The 17,408-nt window shown below is 40.5% G+C and overlaps 1 protein-coding gene across 12 annotated transcripts; it reads right to left on the bottom strand.

Moving 5' to 3' along the window:
• Positions 1-213: 213 nt before the first annotated feature.
• LOC110493895 (transcription factor AP-2-alpha) lies at positions 214-17,082 on the bottom strand. 12 transcript variants are annotated; one of them, XM_021568469.3, is made up of 8 exons: positions 16,929-17,081; positions 12,573-13,022; positions 12,314-12,365; positions 10,052-10,135; positions 8,813-9,035; positions 4,719-4,837; positions 3,084-3,225; positions 214-2,079 (listed from the first exon to the last, which is right to left on the bottom strand). In XM_021568469.3, the coding sequence occupies exons 1-8, from the start codon at positions 16,956-16,958 to the stop codon at positions 1,785-1,787; spliced, it is 1,395 nt and encodes a 464-aa protein (XP_021424144.1). In that variant the 5' UTR covers positions 16,959-17,081; the 3' UTR covers positions 214-1,784. The 12 variants fall into 12 exon arrangements, with proteins under 12 accessions (XP_021424144.1, XP_090061150.1, XP_090061156.1 ...); XM_090205024.1 differs by having other exon boundaries at positions 10,064-10,135; XM_090205030.1 differs by having other exon boundaries at positions 9,669-10,135; positions 16,929-17,017.
• Positions 17,083-17,408: the final 326 nt, after the last annotated feature.

The raw sequence follows: 17,408 nt of genomic DNA, 5'->3' as shown, positions 1-17,408 counted from the left end.
AAGGGGAACAAAAAAAATACAAATACAAAATAAATCTTTAGGGAGACAAACAAGTATGTGTGTTGTGCACCAAATGGTTAACTAAGTGAAAACATAAACTAGAACTGTTTTGTTCTCACATGATGCCTTTTTGTACCATCCTCATGCACCAAGCAACATCGTTTATTTGTGTAGCTAAGTTACTACACATAATGATGCCCATTGTTCCCATTCTTTTTACCATTTATTAATAGGAAAATCTTCACGCAAATGACTTGCCCATAATTTATGAAACACACAACTGAAAATGTTTTGCCTGTTGGACATTGCTGCTGCTGCTGCTGCGTGCGTGCGTGCGTGCGTGCGTGCGTGTGTGCGTGTGTGCGTGTGTGTGGCAAGAGAGGGAGAGAAGCCACTGCCTCAGATCTCTTCAAATGTCTATGCAAGGCAAAACTCTTGCCCAAATGGGAGAATATCAACAAAGTTGTTATACACAGGGTTGACTTTTTATATTCTTTCCTATAACTTTAAAACAGCTTTACACATATTCAAAAAGCATATCATACCAACTGCCTAACCTCTACTTTTAAAAAACAAACCCATTTTATAAAACTTTAACACATTATAAAAAGTTAAGCCACACACTATAATGATACCATTATTTACATATCCCATTAAATTACAACATAAATTAGAAAATATTTACATTCAAGGTAAAGATAACAGGGGAAATCCTCTGTTTGTAGTTCATTGTCTAATTAAAAACACTATTTTTCAAAAAGAAATATATACATTTTGCATACAGACACACACTCACACAACATAACACATACACTTTTGCTGGTGTTCTGGCTAAAAGAGATACAATTTAGATGAACATGGCTGATTATGATTGGATACAGTTAACATCAACATGGAATAGTTTGTACTGAAGGTGAGGGATATCTAATCTGGTCGGGGACTGATTCCTTTTACATTGCAAACTGTAAAAAATACTAAAGGAACCAATGGCCAATATAAGTACTTAAAGACAGGATTACAAGTAACAAAGACCCCATTGTTGTGGCTTTTGTCACAACCCACAAGTAACCATCCCTCATCGAACACTGAATGTTGCAAATCATCTTTAAGGTTTCTGGGGAATGTAGACAAACAAAGAAACAGGCTCTTTTTTTTTTTTTTTTTTACCAGACCTACGAAAGAAGCTCCCATTAAAAAAAGCACAATAACACCGTACCCATTGAAGTTGTTATGAAAATTTGAGCATCAAAGAAAACAAGAATGAAGTGGATTTTCTTATCTCCTGTAAAACAACGTCCTTTGGTAAGTCCAATGGGAATTGAGCACCGCGGAAGAGACAGAGGAAATCAGAGGATTTGTCTCCAGACAGAAGAGGAAGAAAAATAGCTGAAAAGAATTTACAACCACAATGACCATCTTGAAATTATGTCCTATAGGGAAACAACAAAGTCTGTTTTCTGTTCCTTTCCCCGTGTCAACAGCGTCTAGGCCCTTTGGCTGTAAGCAGCTTATGCACCTACTATTACAGCAGGCACCAAGGTAGGTTGATCTCGCATTGAAACCAGCCAATGGTAGTAACAACGCAAAAGCATTGACAAGTCTTTTGAAAAACTCTACTCGTAAAAGAGCACAGGCCATAAGCACAGGACATCGTAAATTCAACTGTGTGAAAACACAAATGATCTAGAATTGGAATCATATCGACAATTTCGCTACTAAATAGGACGTCAAAATAGTCCAAAGGGGAAAGGGGGGGCTATACAGTCCAATGTGAGAGCATTTCCTCATTTCCTGTGCTTCTCCATTTTGTCGGAGGATTTGCTACCATTGTCGGAGGAGCCCTGCGTGTCGCTGCCAGAGCTCAGGTACATTTTGTCCACCTGTTTGAGGGCCTCGTTTAGGTAGTTCTGGAGGGAGGTCATGGCGGCGCAGATGGCGGGCGAGCCGAATCCGTGGGTGATGAGGCTGAAGTGGGTCAGGCAGCTCTGGATTCCCTGATCGAGGATGGGTGCCGGCCGCGAGTTCCCCAGAGGCGAGCGGTCCTGAGTCAGCAGGTCGGTGAACTCCTTACAGATTTGTCTTTTAAAAAGAAAACGATTACAGAAATTAGATAAAGGTAAAGAAATGTACATGACCCAGACATAGACTATTGGATTTATATAGGGATAAGGTGAGGAACTTGTGTGTCGGCTCTACTTTAAAGACCAAAATTGGCTAAAGAAAATTGTGATAAATAAAAAAGTATACCAGTTTCATTTAAGGACCAAAAAATGTACAGCAGTTTGTACATACAGTTTGCAAAATAGTAGGGAGGAGATTTTCCATGGCACATGGTCTATGAACTGATACACAAAACGAGTTGAATCCAAAACCACGTTGGATTCAAAACTTTGTTTTCAAATTAAATTATTATACAAAATTCTTGCAACCAATATAAAGTTATATGTATGGGGGATACAACAATCCTAGCACAGCAGATTTTGCTGCAAAGAGACAGAATCATTAGATCACTTTTTTTGGTACTGCTCATGTGTAGCTTTTTTTTGGTCACAGGTTCAGGAATGGCTGAAAAAAATTACTTGGAGCTAACTCTGCAAATAGAACTGCTGGGTGATTTAAAAAGTCATAGTCAATCAATCAATAATATAATAATACTCTTAGCAAAGGTGTTCATCTTTCATTTACAGTCCTGTAGAAACAATGAGAATCGAAAGGATCAGAATTTTTTTGAAACATCACAGCACAGTGGAAAAATGTATGGTCAACACACACACGCAAACACACATTTTTGAATTTTTTTTTTTTAAGATGACAGAAATTAGATAAAGGAAATGGAATGTACATGACCCAGACATGGACTATTGGATTTATGTCTGGGTGACAATGATTCACTTATATGTGTACACTGTTTCATGTACACACTATGAAATTGGGAGGTCTTGAAAGTAGTGAAGACATCAAGATGTTTTATAAATCAAGAGCAGCTTGAAAACTATTCGAAAAGGTTTTAACCGAGTCCAAAATGTTCAAACCCCGCAGGGTACATCCCTGAATTTGGAGAAGAGAGAGAGAGGGAGACTCACTTGGCAGCAAGGAGCATGTTCTTGCGCGAGTTGACCTCATTGCGTTCCACATGTGGTCGACCCAGGTAATCAGCGATGGCCTTTGCCGGAAACTCTGCCTCACATACGTAGCCAAAATCCCTTGCCAAGTGAAGGGCTTCACCTATAAAGACAAACACACACGTGTTGCACACACATAAAACATACAAACAAACACACACATAAAACATACAAACAAACACACACATAAAATACAAAAAACGTATCTAAGAGACAAGTGTGAATGTGGTCTTGCTGACATCTCACATCCCACAGGGGCAGTATATGTAGAAATGGGAACATTGAAGTGGTGCAACGTAAAAAAAAATCAGTTGCGCTCAGTCTCTTGGCTCGGGGGAAGCTGTGCCACTGAGATGAATATATCCCATCTTCAGGGGTGACTTCCTGCATGGTCTTTAATGGGCTTATGTGGCTAACTGCACCCGGACGGCCTGTAGCACCAAACAGAGGCACTTATTGATAGACACACAGATCACTTGGGGAATGTAGCTATTCAGAAACATTAGGCTTTAAGGTCAGTTAACCCCCCTGGCAAGTCAAACACGTTATAACAAGCCTTAATTCAGACTTTGAAGGTCTCTAAATAACACTGGCCCCGAGTCATTCTCCTGCACCGAACTGTCACTCCATTTATAGTGAGTAGAGTTTATATGGGGGAAAAAAATGAAATTACACGTGGCTTCGGGCGGCTAGGCACACAGCTATGCGTCATTGCTTAGACATTGTCTAGCCGAGGTAAGACTGACGAAAGCGTCAAAGATGGGATTTAATGAAAAAGTAGACAGAGGTGACTATCCAGCCTAAAAACAATGATCTAAACAAGAAAAACCTTCATGAAATACTTCGCCCTGAAAATTATTTGAGGAGATGGGTATTTTACATCTTTCAAGAGTTTGTGTAATTTGAAAGACAGGAAGGTTACACGCTACATGTTTCTTTGTCCTTTGGTCGCATGTGCTGTATTAGATAATGCCACAGCTGTAATAGAAAGGGTTGGACTCTGTGAAGTTGTGTTTCAGGGCTATTCTCTTTCTCTACTGGTCTTGGCCAGCTGCTTGGTAACCTCAAAATGTCACCAAGACAGTCCGGGTGGACAATGTCAAAGCTTCCTTGATTTTCAAAAGGCAGTTAAATGTAGTGAAAGGCAAAATTAAACATCAGCTAAGTCACTGCCATTTTGTCCAAAAATGAGGAAATTAAAAGACAAAGACCAGCCACAGCTACTATTGAAGCCAAGTTCCAGTAACTTTTATACAGCCAATTTTATAATCATTTAGGTAATCATGTCACAGTAACGGAATCGCAGAGTTTAGGTTAACCATATAAATATAATGAATAGATGGTACAACACCAGTGGAAGTGGTGTAAACAAAATGACCATCTCTGATGGGATGACTACAAAAACATCCAAATGATATGTTGTTTATCACATCTCTGTATATGTGCAGCAATTAATTCAATTGGCACTCCATTTTGGACGAGCCAACTTGTTCAAGGAGTAAAGATGGAGACGAGTTCTATGCATTGTATTTCTATGATGTCTTATATGTTTTTGGCTCATTGACCACAGTTCTAAATACGAAGAGGGCAGCATACCTTCTACCAGTGCAGTTAGCAGGGTGACATTAGCAGCCTTCCTCCTTCCAGCGGGCAGGTTGAGCCCAATCTTGTCCAACTTCTCTCTCAATGACCGGCCACCATTTTTAGACTTGGCTCTGTTGGAAAAATAAGGACAAATACAGTTAGTGTCATCATCGTTACTTGACAAATGTCTGCTTTCATATGAACAAGGCCACATTGGGGTCATTTAACGTGAAGAAATGTCTGAATTCATAACGGTCATACAGTCCCTCCAACTGAAGAATATAGCATATTCCATTCTATAGGCTGTTTGTGATTAAATGCTTTTTCTACGAATCGAAAAGTAAGCATCAATAAGTGATGTTGTAAGGGCTGTCACCCAAACTTCAGCCTTCCTACTACATTGAGAAAACCTAGCTGCAAAAGTCTCCCCCATCCATGAAGGAGACCTCATCATTCACTTTTGAAAACAAATAAATCATATGAAAAAGTGCCATCCTAACCTAAAAAAAAAACCATTATGACACAAATAAAATTTTATTGGTCACGTACACATGGTTAGCAGATGTTATTGCGAGTGTAGCGAAATGCAACTTCACAACAACTACCTAACACACAAATCTAAGTAAAGGAATGGAGTAAGAATATATACATATAAATACATGGATGAGCAATGACAGAGTGGCATAGGCAAGATGCAATGGATTTGTATAGGTATAAAATACAGTATATACATATGAGATGAGTGATGCAAGATGTGTAAATATTATTAAAGTGGCATTATTAAAGTGACTAGTGATCCATTTATTAAAAGTGGCCAATGACTTCAAGTCTGTATGTAGGCAATGTGTTAGTGATGGCTGTTTAACAGTCTGATGGCCTTGAGATAGAAGCTGTTTTTCAGTCTCTCTGTCCCAGCTTTGATGCACCTGTACCGACCTCGCCTTCTGGATGGTAGCGGGGTGAACAGACAGTGGCTTGGGTGCTGTAGATGTCCTTGATGATCTTTTTGGCCTTCCTGTGACATCGGGTGCTGTAGGTGTCCTGGAGGACAGGTAGTTAGTGTGGTGTAGGTGTCCTGGAGGGCAGGTAGTTTGCCCCCGGTGATGTGTTGTGCAGACCGCACCACCCTCTGGAGAGCCTTACAGTTGTGGCCGGTGCAGTTTCAATACCAGGCTGTGATACAGCCTGACAGGATGCTCTCAATAGTGCACCTGTAAAAGTTTGTGAGGGTTTTAGGTGACAAGCCAAATTTCTTCAGCCTCCTGAGGCGCTGTTCCGCCTTCTTCATCACACTGTCTGTGTGGTTGGACAATTTCAGTTTGTCCGTGATGTGTACGCCGAGGAACTTAAAACTTTCCACCTTCTCCACTGCTGTCCCGTCGATGTGGATAGGGGGGTGCTCCCTCTGCTGTTTCCTGAAGTCCACGATCATCTCCTTTGTTTTGTTGACGTTGAGTGAGAGGTTGTTTTTCTGACACCACACTCTGAGTGCCCTCACCTCCTCCCTGAAGGCTGTCTCATCGTTGTTGGTAATCAAGCCTACTACTGTTGTGTTGTCTGCAAACTTGATGATTGAGTTGGAGGCGTGCATGGCCACGCAGTCATGAGTGAACAGGGAGTACAGGAGGGGGCTGAGCACGCGCCATTGTGGGGCCCCAGTGTTGAGAATCAGCGAAGTGGAGATGTTATTTCCTACCTTCACCACCTGGGGGCGGCCCGTCAGGAAGTCCAGGACCCAATTGCACAGGGTGGGGTTGAGACCCAGGCCACAAGCTTAATGATGAGCTTGGAGGGTACTCTGGTGTTGAATGCTGAGCTGTAGTCAATGAACAGCATTCTAACATAGGTATTCTTCTTGTCCAGGTGGGACAGGGCAGTGTGCAGTGTGATGGCGATTGCTTCGTCTGTGGATCTATTGGGATGGTAAGCAAATTGAAGTGGGTCTAGGGTGACAGGTAAGGTGGAGGTGATATGATCCTTGACTAGTCTCTCAAAGCACTTCATGACGACAGAAGTGAGTGCTAAGGGTCGATAGTTATTTAGTTACCTTTGCCATCTTGAGTAGAGGAACAATGGTGGCCATCTTGAAGCATGTGGGGACAGCAGACTGGGATAGGGAGACATTGAATATGTCCGTAAACACACCAGCCAGCTGGTCTGTGCATGCTCTGAGGACTGTCGTGGAAATTTCCTCTATTTACCAAATCAAAATAACATTCTTGATGAGAAGTAATTTACACACATTTGATGAATATAAAACATCTTACATATGTTACCAACAAATTCAGATTCTTCCACAACAGGACGCAGCTAGGGATGCCGTCTAGGCCGGCAGCCTTGCGAGGGTAAACATGTTTAAATGTCTTACTCACGTCGGCCACAGAGAAGGAGAGCCCACAGTCTTTGGTAGCGGGCCGCGTCGGTGGCACTGTATTATCCTCAAAGTGGGAAAAAGTGTTTAGTTTGTCTGGAAGCAAGATGTCGGTGTCCGTGACGTGGCTGGTTTTCCTTTTGTAGTCCGTGATTGGTCTGTAGACCCTGCCACATACGTTTCGTGTCTTAGCCATTGAATTGTGACTCCACTTTGTCCTTATACAGACATTTCGATGATTTGATTGCCTTGCAGAGGGAATAACTACACTGTTTGGATTCGGAAATATTCCAGTCAAATTATGTTTCTCCCGCCCTAAGAACATAGAAGGGAAATCACACACACACACTCACACACTAAAATTCCCCACTCGCTGTAGCCAATTCAGTGACGGGCGAGAGACAGTGTATTTGGGAGGCGTGTGTGTGACTGCCCCGCTCCCTCCACACCCTCGCCTATCGCTTCATGACCTAGTTAAGTGTGTGTGTGTGTGTGTGTGTGTGTGTGTGTGTGTGTGTGTGTGTGTGTGTGTGTGTGTGTGTGTGTGTGTGTGTGTGTGTGTGTGTGTGTGTGTGTGTGTGTGTGTGTGTGTGTGTGTGTGTGTGTGTGTGTGTGGCACTGGCGGGGTCACATGGAAGTAAAAAAAAAACTTGCATTCCCAGCAAAAATAGGCAGGAGCGAACCCCTAGTCCCTCCCCTCAACAGACTGCCTGCTGATATATGGGGCACAAGGTCAACCGCTCAGCAGCAATTAAAACAGCCCTATAGCCCCACCCCCTGAACTCATAGACAAACACACCCACACACAAACACACTCGTTCTATCATACTGGTGCTAACTACTCTGATGTAACATAACCCCAAAGTGAAGTACCCGGAATTGCAGAGCACGTACAAAGGTAGTCACGGTGCTTCCACACAAACAATGAAGTCGAACAGCGACACATCTGCTTTAAGAGAACCACTAAACTTTCCTAAATTAATGTCTGTCCATGAACCAGGTATGAACTTTTCACAGTATAGACCTACACTCTTATATAAAAAGGTTCCAAAAGGGTTCTTCGGCTGTCCCCATTGGCGGACCCTTTTTGGTTCTAGGTAAAACCGTTTTAGGTTCCACGTAGAACCAAAACAGTTCTACTTGGAACCAAAAGGGTTCTACCTGGAACCAACAAAGGTTCTTCAAAGGCTTCTCCATTGGGGGCAGCTGAAGAACCCTTTTAGGTTCTAGATAGCAACTTTTTTGCTAAGAGCGTACAACTAAATATAGACCGACAATCTTTTACTCGTTTAGTATCCAGCAACCGGAAGTAGCTCACTAACAATAGCTGTAAAACAGGAGCAACATCAGAGTAAACTGAGAAATGTATTGTATGCACATCTCTCTGTGATCTCCTAACTACATCACATCAGCTGTACCACAATCATTGATCCTTCATCATTGATTGAGCCGCTGTGAACCATATTTTAACGGACTAGATGTTGGCCATTGTTCACAATTACACCCAATAAAACAATAAAAAACGGCAACACCTGCCGGTATAATGCATTATGATGCAGTTATAATGCATTTGTTTATTTAACCCTTCAGGCTAAAACTAAAAACTTAAAGCCGACCGGTATAGCGTATTATGATGATGTTATAATGCTTTGCAATACATGTTTAACACCCCTTATAATGTCTTAGAATGTCTTAGAACCATCTCACAATGGATTGACGTTGTGCGAATACTGACCTGCGCAGGACTCCCCCCAGCAGGGAGGCGTTGAGGCATTCGGGAGGGGACAGACGCCGCTGCACCTCAGCCACAGTCACCTTGTACTTGGAGGTGGAGCTGAGAAGCGAGAGGCGTCCGGGCACTGAGCAGAACACCTCGGTGGGGTTGGACACCATGCCTAGCAGGGACTCCTTCTGGAAGGGCAGGCCCAGTGAGTTGCTCTTGGGAAGAGACATGGGGCCTGGGGAAGGGGTGGAGAGAGAGGAGTGGTTAGTATGAGTGTAGGTTAATATAGATGTGAAGAGAAATGATAATGAGAGTAGGATTAGTAAAAGTAAGAGTAAAAGTTGGAGTATCAAGGTAAATGTATCCCATTGGGAATTTTGCTTTGCAGCGAGGACAGGCGGACACTAGACAACATTATTGAACTTTCTGGAGTTTGTGCTACATTGTAAAAATGTTCTGGGAGAAGAGACTGTTTCTTTGAGAAATTCAGGTTGAGTCATCAAGACTGGCTGCGTCTGCCGACAGTTGTAAATCTTATCCACACTGTTTGTAACCTCCAAACACTGTAGCTTGGATTCCAACTTTAACATGCTTTTCCTTATAATAAACTATGAAATTTAACACCATCATAATGATTTGTAAAAAATCAGGGTGACTGAACTGTTACACGTAAACAACAAACATGTTTACTTTGTGGAAGCCAAAACGTAGACCATAAGTAGCCATTAACTAGAAAACGATAATTCCTGCGGTGTCACAGCTAAAAGTCCCCTCATTCCTACCACCCACTGACATGACATCCACACACACATACACAACTACTCCATACTTCTTCACAGAGGGAAGATTGCAATTGCATACTCCTCACCTCCTCTCTCCTTGTCTCCTTCTCAAAACCCATTGGATGAGAACACCAGAGTATCCTCCCCTCTGACCTTTTCCTCCAATGGGTTTTGAGAAGGAGACAAGGAGAGAGAAGGTGAGGAGTATGCAATTGAAATCTTCCCAATTAATCCCTTCTCCCTGCCTTGCCTATCTGAAGAATTATATACAGAAACAGGGCCTATATTAGACGGCCATTTTGGATTAAACGTTTAGGGGTCTGTAGCTACTTCTAATTGAGTGGCTAAAAATAACCTAATCTAAAGACTTGTCCAACTGGCGAACTGGGTGGCCATTTTGGGTCAAAAGTTCAAAGGTCAAACTAAACAAGTCACACCCAGACAAACATACAAAGTACACTACATATACCTTCATCCTCACCAGCAAGAATGCCCCCCTCATAATAAGTCCTCTGTAAGCGATCAAAGTTCCTGCCCCCTCGTAGTCCTAGTACTGAGAGAAGAATCACAAAAGGGGGGCAAAATTATGATTTAGAGCTCATCTATTGGATAAACAGCTAAGAGGGAAGTTTTGCTTTCACCGTTTACAATAATGTACAGTAGTAGGCTGTAGGCTACCCACAGTCTGCCCTTGAGTGTAAGGCCAATAAAGTGAGCCATTGCACATTTTAACGACAACTATTTTTTTTATCATACAACTTGTTACCTCCTTAATACTGTATGCTTGATCAGATGATCGTATTGATTCAAATCTGAAAATCAACAATGTCCACCAATGTAATGTGTGTCTCAAATCCAAAATGCCTGCAATTGAGAAAAATACATATGTATGCAAAATGAGGCATTAGGAGAATTTAGGTAGCTTTAAAACAAATGGTTATAGCTGGGTTAAATATAATATTCAAGCTTTCTACTGTCTAGATGGCCATCAAAATCCTTTGTCTAAAAACATAAATAAATACTTGAGCATGCACATTAGGCTATTCTATATCATGTTAACTATACATTTGTTCACATGCTTCATCCTGTGGAGCAAGCAGTTTAGCATTATACACATAGGCTTTACTACAGAAAAGACAACATCAACTACTCTTTACCATTCTTGCCAATGTTGCTAAGGACATGTCATTCACACTACTAACTGTAGCCACCCACCATACCACAACAATGTTATCTATCATTACAGTTCTTGAACCTAGCTACAGTGGGGCAAAAAAGTATTTAGTCAGCCACCAATTGTGCAAGTTCTCCCACTTAAAAATATGAGGGAGGCCTGTATTTTTCATCATAGGTACACTTCAACTATGACAGACAAAATGCGAGAAAAAAATCCAGAAAATCACATTGTAGGATTTGTAATGAATTTATTTGCAAATTATGGTGGAAAATAAGTATTTGGTCAATAACAGAAGTTTATCTCAATACTTTGTTATATACCCTTTGTTGGCAATGACAGAGGTCAAATGTTTTCTGTAAGTCTTCACAAGGTTTTCACACACTGTTGCTGGTATTTTGGCCCATTCCTCCATGCAGATCTCCTCTAGAGCAGTGATGTTTTGGGGCTGTTGCTGGGCAACACCATTTTTTCTCTCATTTTGTCTGTCATAGTTGAAGTCTACCTATGATGAAAATTATAGGCCTCTCTCATCTTTTTAAGTGGGAGAACTTGCACAATTGGTGGCTGACTAAATACTTTTTTGCCCCACTGTATATATCTACAGTGATGTTGTTTTAACAAACCTATAATACATTTACTACTCGTTTGATCCGTTCAATATCTGCATACATCTTTACATTCGTTGAGTTACAAAAGTGGTGCAGGATTTCAAATCAATGCACAACATGGCCTTCTTCTGAGTGAAAGACTGTTGAAGGAAGGCGCAATAGATGACACTCTGAATCCTCCTCATTCAAAACATTTCATGCCCCAACAAATGACTGAATTGCAAGTAGGACACCACACCCCAGCGAAAGCTGGTTTCGCAGAAAGTCAGCCAGCGAGTCTCGAGAAGAGCAATCCATTGGGCTGCTTTCAACTGGAATTCAAAAGGAGTCGAATGCACTGGCGTAGGCCTCTAAAGACCCACCCTCCCTCCCTCTCTCTCTCCCCCTCTCTCCCCCTCTCTCCCCAGTCAATACAGGATTTCAAGGATTGCACAATGTCCTCACAGTTGCATCTTGTCAGCTATAGCCTGCTATTTTGAAAAGGTTATTTTTCCGGTGCTCTATTCAAACGACCTCAGCACGAGAACACATAGAGGATCAAACTAGGCTTAGTTAAGTGCACCTCGTGACTACGGGGGATTATCAATGTATGTACGAACAAGTACAGCGAAAAGCCTTTCCCATTCCGATTTTTTCACTGTACAAATGATTGCAAAATATTTGTTGAAGAAGATTTTTCCAGGTATGTACTTAGTAACAAGCAATTTCAGGGATGAAGTTAATGGAAATAGCACTCAATGTTTCTCTATTGCATCCTTGTTACCTGTTGCACACCAATGCCGGACTGCACACGCAGTGCCTTATACACCAAGCATGTCTATCTCACAAACCAGTAAGTGTATTGTCTTGAAGTGGTAAAAGCATGTTCACCATTTTATCAATGAGTTTAATAAATGAGTTAATATACAGTAGGAAAGTAGCTATGTGGAAAGTAAAATAAACTCACCTTTTTTGATGACCGTCTGATCTGCCATTATAATACTGTGATCATCTACATGCTGAAAAAAAACAAGTTTAATATAAGTGATGTTATAGTCATTCTTACAAGGAAGTTCATTATGAAATATGCCATTTCCATTCCATCCATTCCATGACACCATAATAAAAACCATGCCTTTGTTGCATGCCTATATGTTTTTATTGTTTTAGATGTCATGCTTCTTTCAATTTAAAGTCAGCAACAAAATCACAATGAAATCACTCACTTGAACATCATCCAGGCCATGGCCCATTTCGTGCAGTCCTATATTATCACCAATGACGGATGACTCAATGCTATGAGCGTGAGGCGGTAGCAGTTCCGGCCGTCGGAAACCTTCTCTCCTCAAGGCGGAAGAGCCGCCTTCCAGGCCCAGAATCTGACTAGCGAGTCCGCTTCGCGAATGGGGTCCTTCTTGACCTTGTCTCCCCGGCCATGATTGTTGCTGGTTCGACGACTGGTGTATGGAGTTGATGTTGAAAGGGTCGCCGAGGTGCGAGTAGGGGTCACTGGACTGGGGGTATGATATAGGCTGGTAGGGAGGTGGAAAATACGGGGGTTGGAAGTCTGAGTTGGCCGAGTGGGAAAGAGACGGCGACGGGCTGTAAAGGTGCTGGCTCACTGCGGGGAGGTGAGGTAACCGGGGGTTCCCATTGCTACTCCCGTCGTGCCTTTCCTGGGAACAGAGAGGCTTTCGTTAAGGTTGACAATGATATTAAGATAAATTATAAAATGTTGTGCCTCTTGTCAATCAACCAAATTCATAGTGAATCAACAATCGTCGACAAAATTAGAAATAACAACTGTGTTGACAGCTAGGCCTGACATCGAGATTTATTTTTCACCATCGTTTAGGAAGGCATGGTCTATATAGTGAAATGTTTTAAACAGTCATGCCTAGACTCACATTTAGTGGGCGAAATAAGGCACATTTTTTATTTTATTGCAGTACTCAATTTCTGGAGGTCAGCATATTTTTCAGAAAAAAATAGGCAATATGTGGTTTTAGTATTCAAAGTAGCCTAATAATGCATATTTTGTTAAACTGAAAAACGTTCTGATAGTTTATGCAATCTATGTGGACTGTTGAGATATTGTTGTCACCATGGTCAGCTCTCAATAGACACACAGGAGGGAACTATTTTACTACCCACGTGGGCCTATAATAATAATAACAATAATAATAACAATAATAATTTTGTAATTTTTGTTTTAATTATTTACAATAACCTGATTTAGGCCTAGCTCGGAGAAATAAACCTAAATAAATCAAAAACCTTTCCACTTTCATTAAAATCCCACTCGTGTAACAAACAAAAAATGTACTTTACAATCCCTATAGACTCATCTAAAAGTGATTTACTGAAATCAAAACTACATGGCGTCAGTCGCCAATGCATCTAGATTAGCCTATAGACATCTAATAATGTTGCATATTTAGAAACATATTGACAATGCAAAGAAACCAGAAAACCAAACATGGGTGCCCTAATGCACTTGAACTTGCATTTAAGATGAATTAAATAAAAGCAAATAGTGACAATGAAAATAGCATAAACCGACCACCGATCTGTCTTATTCCAAATGCTTTATCATTTAAAAAATGTTCCATCAAAATCCTTTTCATTCTGTAAAGCTTTTATCAAGTCTGCCTAAAAGCTATTGTCGCGCAAAAAAATATCCAGAAAATTGGCTACCAATTTCGGATGCGATGGTGTGATGGAGCGCATGAGGGCCACAACATTTTCATAAAATGTTTTTTTTCATAAATCCTAGCCTTGTTGAAACGCAGGCCTAATGCCGTGCGGTTTGTCTATGTGTATAGCTAGAATTTACCTCGCAGTCGTCCTCGTACTTCACGTTATCTGCTAGTTTCCACAGCATAGTTTCTGACAGACAAAATTTTACACCAAGAAGGTTGACCAGGTAAATTGATGGTTTTCTACGAGTTAATCCAGGTAGGAAATGAAGTAATACTGTACTTCCTAGAAATCATGAATCAACTTCTTCAACTCGAGAGGAGGGCGGCGGTTCCTTGAAGCGCACTGACGTTTGAGCGTGATTCGGGCGGCTATCAACGTAGGTCTCAACAGCAACTGAGTGAAAACGGTTGTCAAGCAAGGTCCCTTTCCATCCCAACGACTCAGTAAGCAGTTCTTCAGTGAATATGGGAAGAAGCGCTGAATAAGAAACTTGACTCCCTCTGACGGACAAAGTGATGATGTTCAAACCTTTTCTCCTTACTGAACCCGCTTGGAAGCATGTGTACTAAATTTGCATAGGTTAGATATTTTTAGGGGGCGTGCCTTTGTCATGATGTCATCTTGAATATGGCAGAATAAAAGTTTGCTGATTGGTTGTTATCGGTTATTATTGGAGCCAATCATATTGCTGTCCGTCTGCAGTTGCTCGCATGACACAGATTTTATAGGATTATACTTCCGATAACCTTACTGTAGCTTAATTAATTAAATAATAATAATAATAACAGGCCTACTTTATTATGATTCTCTTATTATTGGTAATTGTGTCTGAATAACTAAATGTATTAATATTATAGTTGGAAAACTTGCTTTAAAAAGTGATAACAATTATAGCCTATGAATGTAATCGAAAATCTATGTATTTTTTGCCATGTTAAGCAATACGGTAATCAATGCAATGAGCACATTTGCAAAACAATAGCCTATACGAAAATCAATGTAAAACATTATGCGCGTATACTTCAATGCGATCCACGCCAATAGCATTGCAGGGCTGTCAAAATTGTGTTACTTTTCTCACTTTATATTCGATGAGACCAGGCGTTGGATTCACTGGCAAAGCGCACCACCATTGCTTGCCAACAGTCTGAAAAACGAATTAGCATATTTCGCTTAATACATCAAGCTTCAAGGCGCTCATAAACAAATATTGCGATTTCCATGCTAAACTTAATTGTTTAAATAATTTACACTTACTTAAACCTACTTGCACTTACTTATGCATAGTTACATTACGGAGCTTCACGTTGTAGTTTGGTGCCTTCACATACCTCAAAGACCCAAGGCTTAAAAGCATCTTTCTTCTCGAAACCTCTAAGCACGAGGGATCTCAACGAAAAAGTTGAATTAACATTATGGTGGAGCACTGCAATATCCAAAGTAAAGGTTCCCTTTTATGTGTTGATATGAGTTACTTCAAGCAAAAGGATGTTTGTGTTTTTAACACAATAGGCCTACACTTATGCTTGGGCTTTTCTTTTAATTGTTAAGTTTCCAATATTATTGTGAAATATAATGAGTGATAGGCTACAGCAGTAACTTAATGGTGTGAATCATTTTCTGTCTGATAATAATTTATATGCATGGGAGAACAATACAGGTGTCTAAATGTATCATCAAGGTTTGGGGAATGCGATTCTTTGCCTGTTGCGCGCATGTGATCATCGTCTCTGGGAAACAATTAAAATTGGGTAACGAAGATCAACTCATCCATGAACTGTGGCTGTAAGCTGCGTGTGGTTCTTCTGTGGGTGATGTGATATATACCAGAAATGAATGCTCACTAATTAATGAAGGCATCTTTACATCGCGGTTGTACAGAGTAAACGAGGTTAGACACGCAAGAGGAGCCTTGCCGTTGCGTTGTGAACAGTTTTTTGTTTTATTAAAAAAATTCAATGACTATCATGTCAAGACCAATTCGTTTAAACAAGGACTATTGATAGAATAGACACTTGTAAAGTAAATCGTTATCCATTAAAGCAATTAGCAATACGTTAGGTGTCACATGGGCCAAGTGGTTTAACGTGAAAATGAAATGCGCTTTCGAAATAGAAAAATAAAGAGTTGAATTATGCTAATATTATCTGTCACACTTAAGAAGCTAGTTCGTATAGGCTATATAGCCTATGTGCAACTAAGAAATTCAGAGACAAATTATCAATTTTGAAGCACATGCGCAATCTCTAAGTAGCCTAACTGAAATTTGTTTTTATAGTATTTTATTATTGAACCATGTATCTAGTGTAGTCTATAATAGTACATGTTATTATATGGAGCAGATTTGGTCTACTGAGTATTGTGAAAACCAGAATACATAATGTTCTTGAAATGAATAGCACAAGCCAAGTTATCAGAAAACCAGTTGCCAATATGAACTATGAATCTTAGTCGCCGTTGGTCACATATTTTTAAGTCACACAAGTTATGTGTATAGTGACCAGGTGTATGGAAAATTCAGGCCTAAACTATTTATCTTCTGCATGATTTCAAATTCCTAAATCGTGAGCACTCGAGGAGCACCTTATTTCAATGGATCAACGTTATATGGTCTATTATCACGTTGTGACATCGGCTGATGTAAAAATGGCTTTATAAATACATTTGATTGATAGATATGATTATAATTATGGTCTTTAATAATGAATTCAAATAGCATATTTAGCAGCCACTATCAAATACCGCGGAGTAGCCTATTTCAAAGGTCCTAAAAAACTATAACCTACTATTAATGAGCTGACTTAGGACGAAAGATAGACAATGAATAACCTATGAATGTTTTTAAATAACACAATAAAGCAAAACATGCATTCGCTTACCCGCCAGTCTAGCCTCTCCAGTAAAGACATCTGCAAGGAACGCGGTATAATTCCAGTGATGTGGCTACGAATGAGTGAATTCGCAAGTGGTCAAAATTGCTGATTTCACCTGGTTTTCTTGGAATGCGCATGCGCCCTACATGGTAATACACCTGAGTGAAGGCCTATGCAAATTCCAGTTGTAAACTACTCTGACGCTGTTAGACTTTTCTACATCTCTCTGAAATTGTATTGCTGTTGAATCTACACATTACAGAGTAAAATCTTACTTATGAAAGTGTATCTTCATCGAATAAATCATTTTGGAAACAATGTGAGGAGCTGTCAATGTAGGCTTAGGCCCATTCATTTTCGTTTCTTTCCTTATCGATCAACTACAGCTCAATTTTCTTATACAATTTACTGTGGGGATTCTTTGAGCCTAAACCACTGGACTAATTTAACCCCGTCCCATATTAACATCGCATGTATTGTTTAGAC

This window comes from Oncorhynchus mykiss, chromosome 17 (assembly GCF_057628025.1).
Source record: "Oncorhynchus mykiss isolate SJ-2025 chromosome 17, ASM5762802v1, whole genome shotgun sequence".
NCBI lineage: Eukaryota > Metazoa > Chordata > Actinopteri > Salmoniformes > Salmonidae > Oncorhynchus > Oncorhynchus mykiss.
This window is presented reverse-complemented; position numbering and strand designations above follow the sequence as displayed.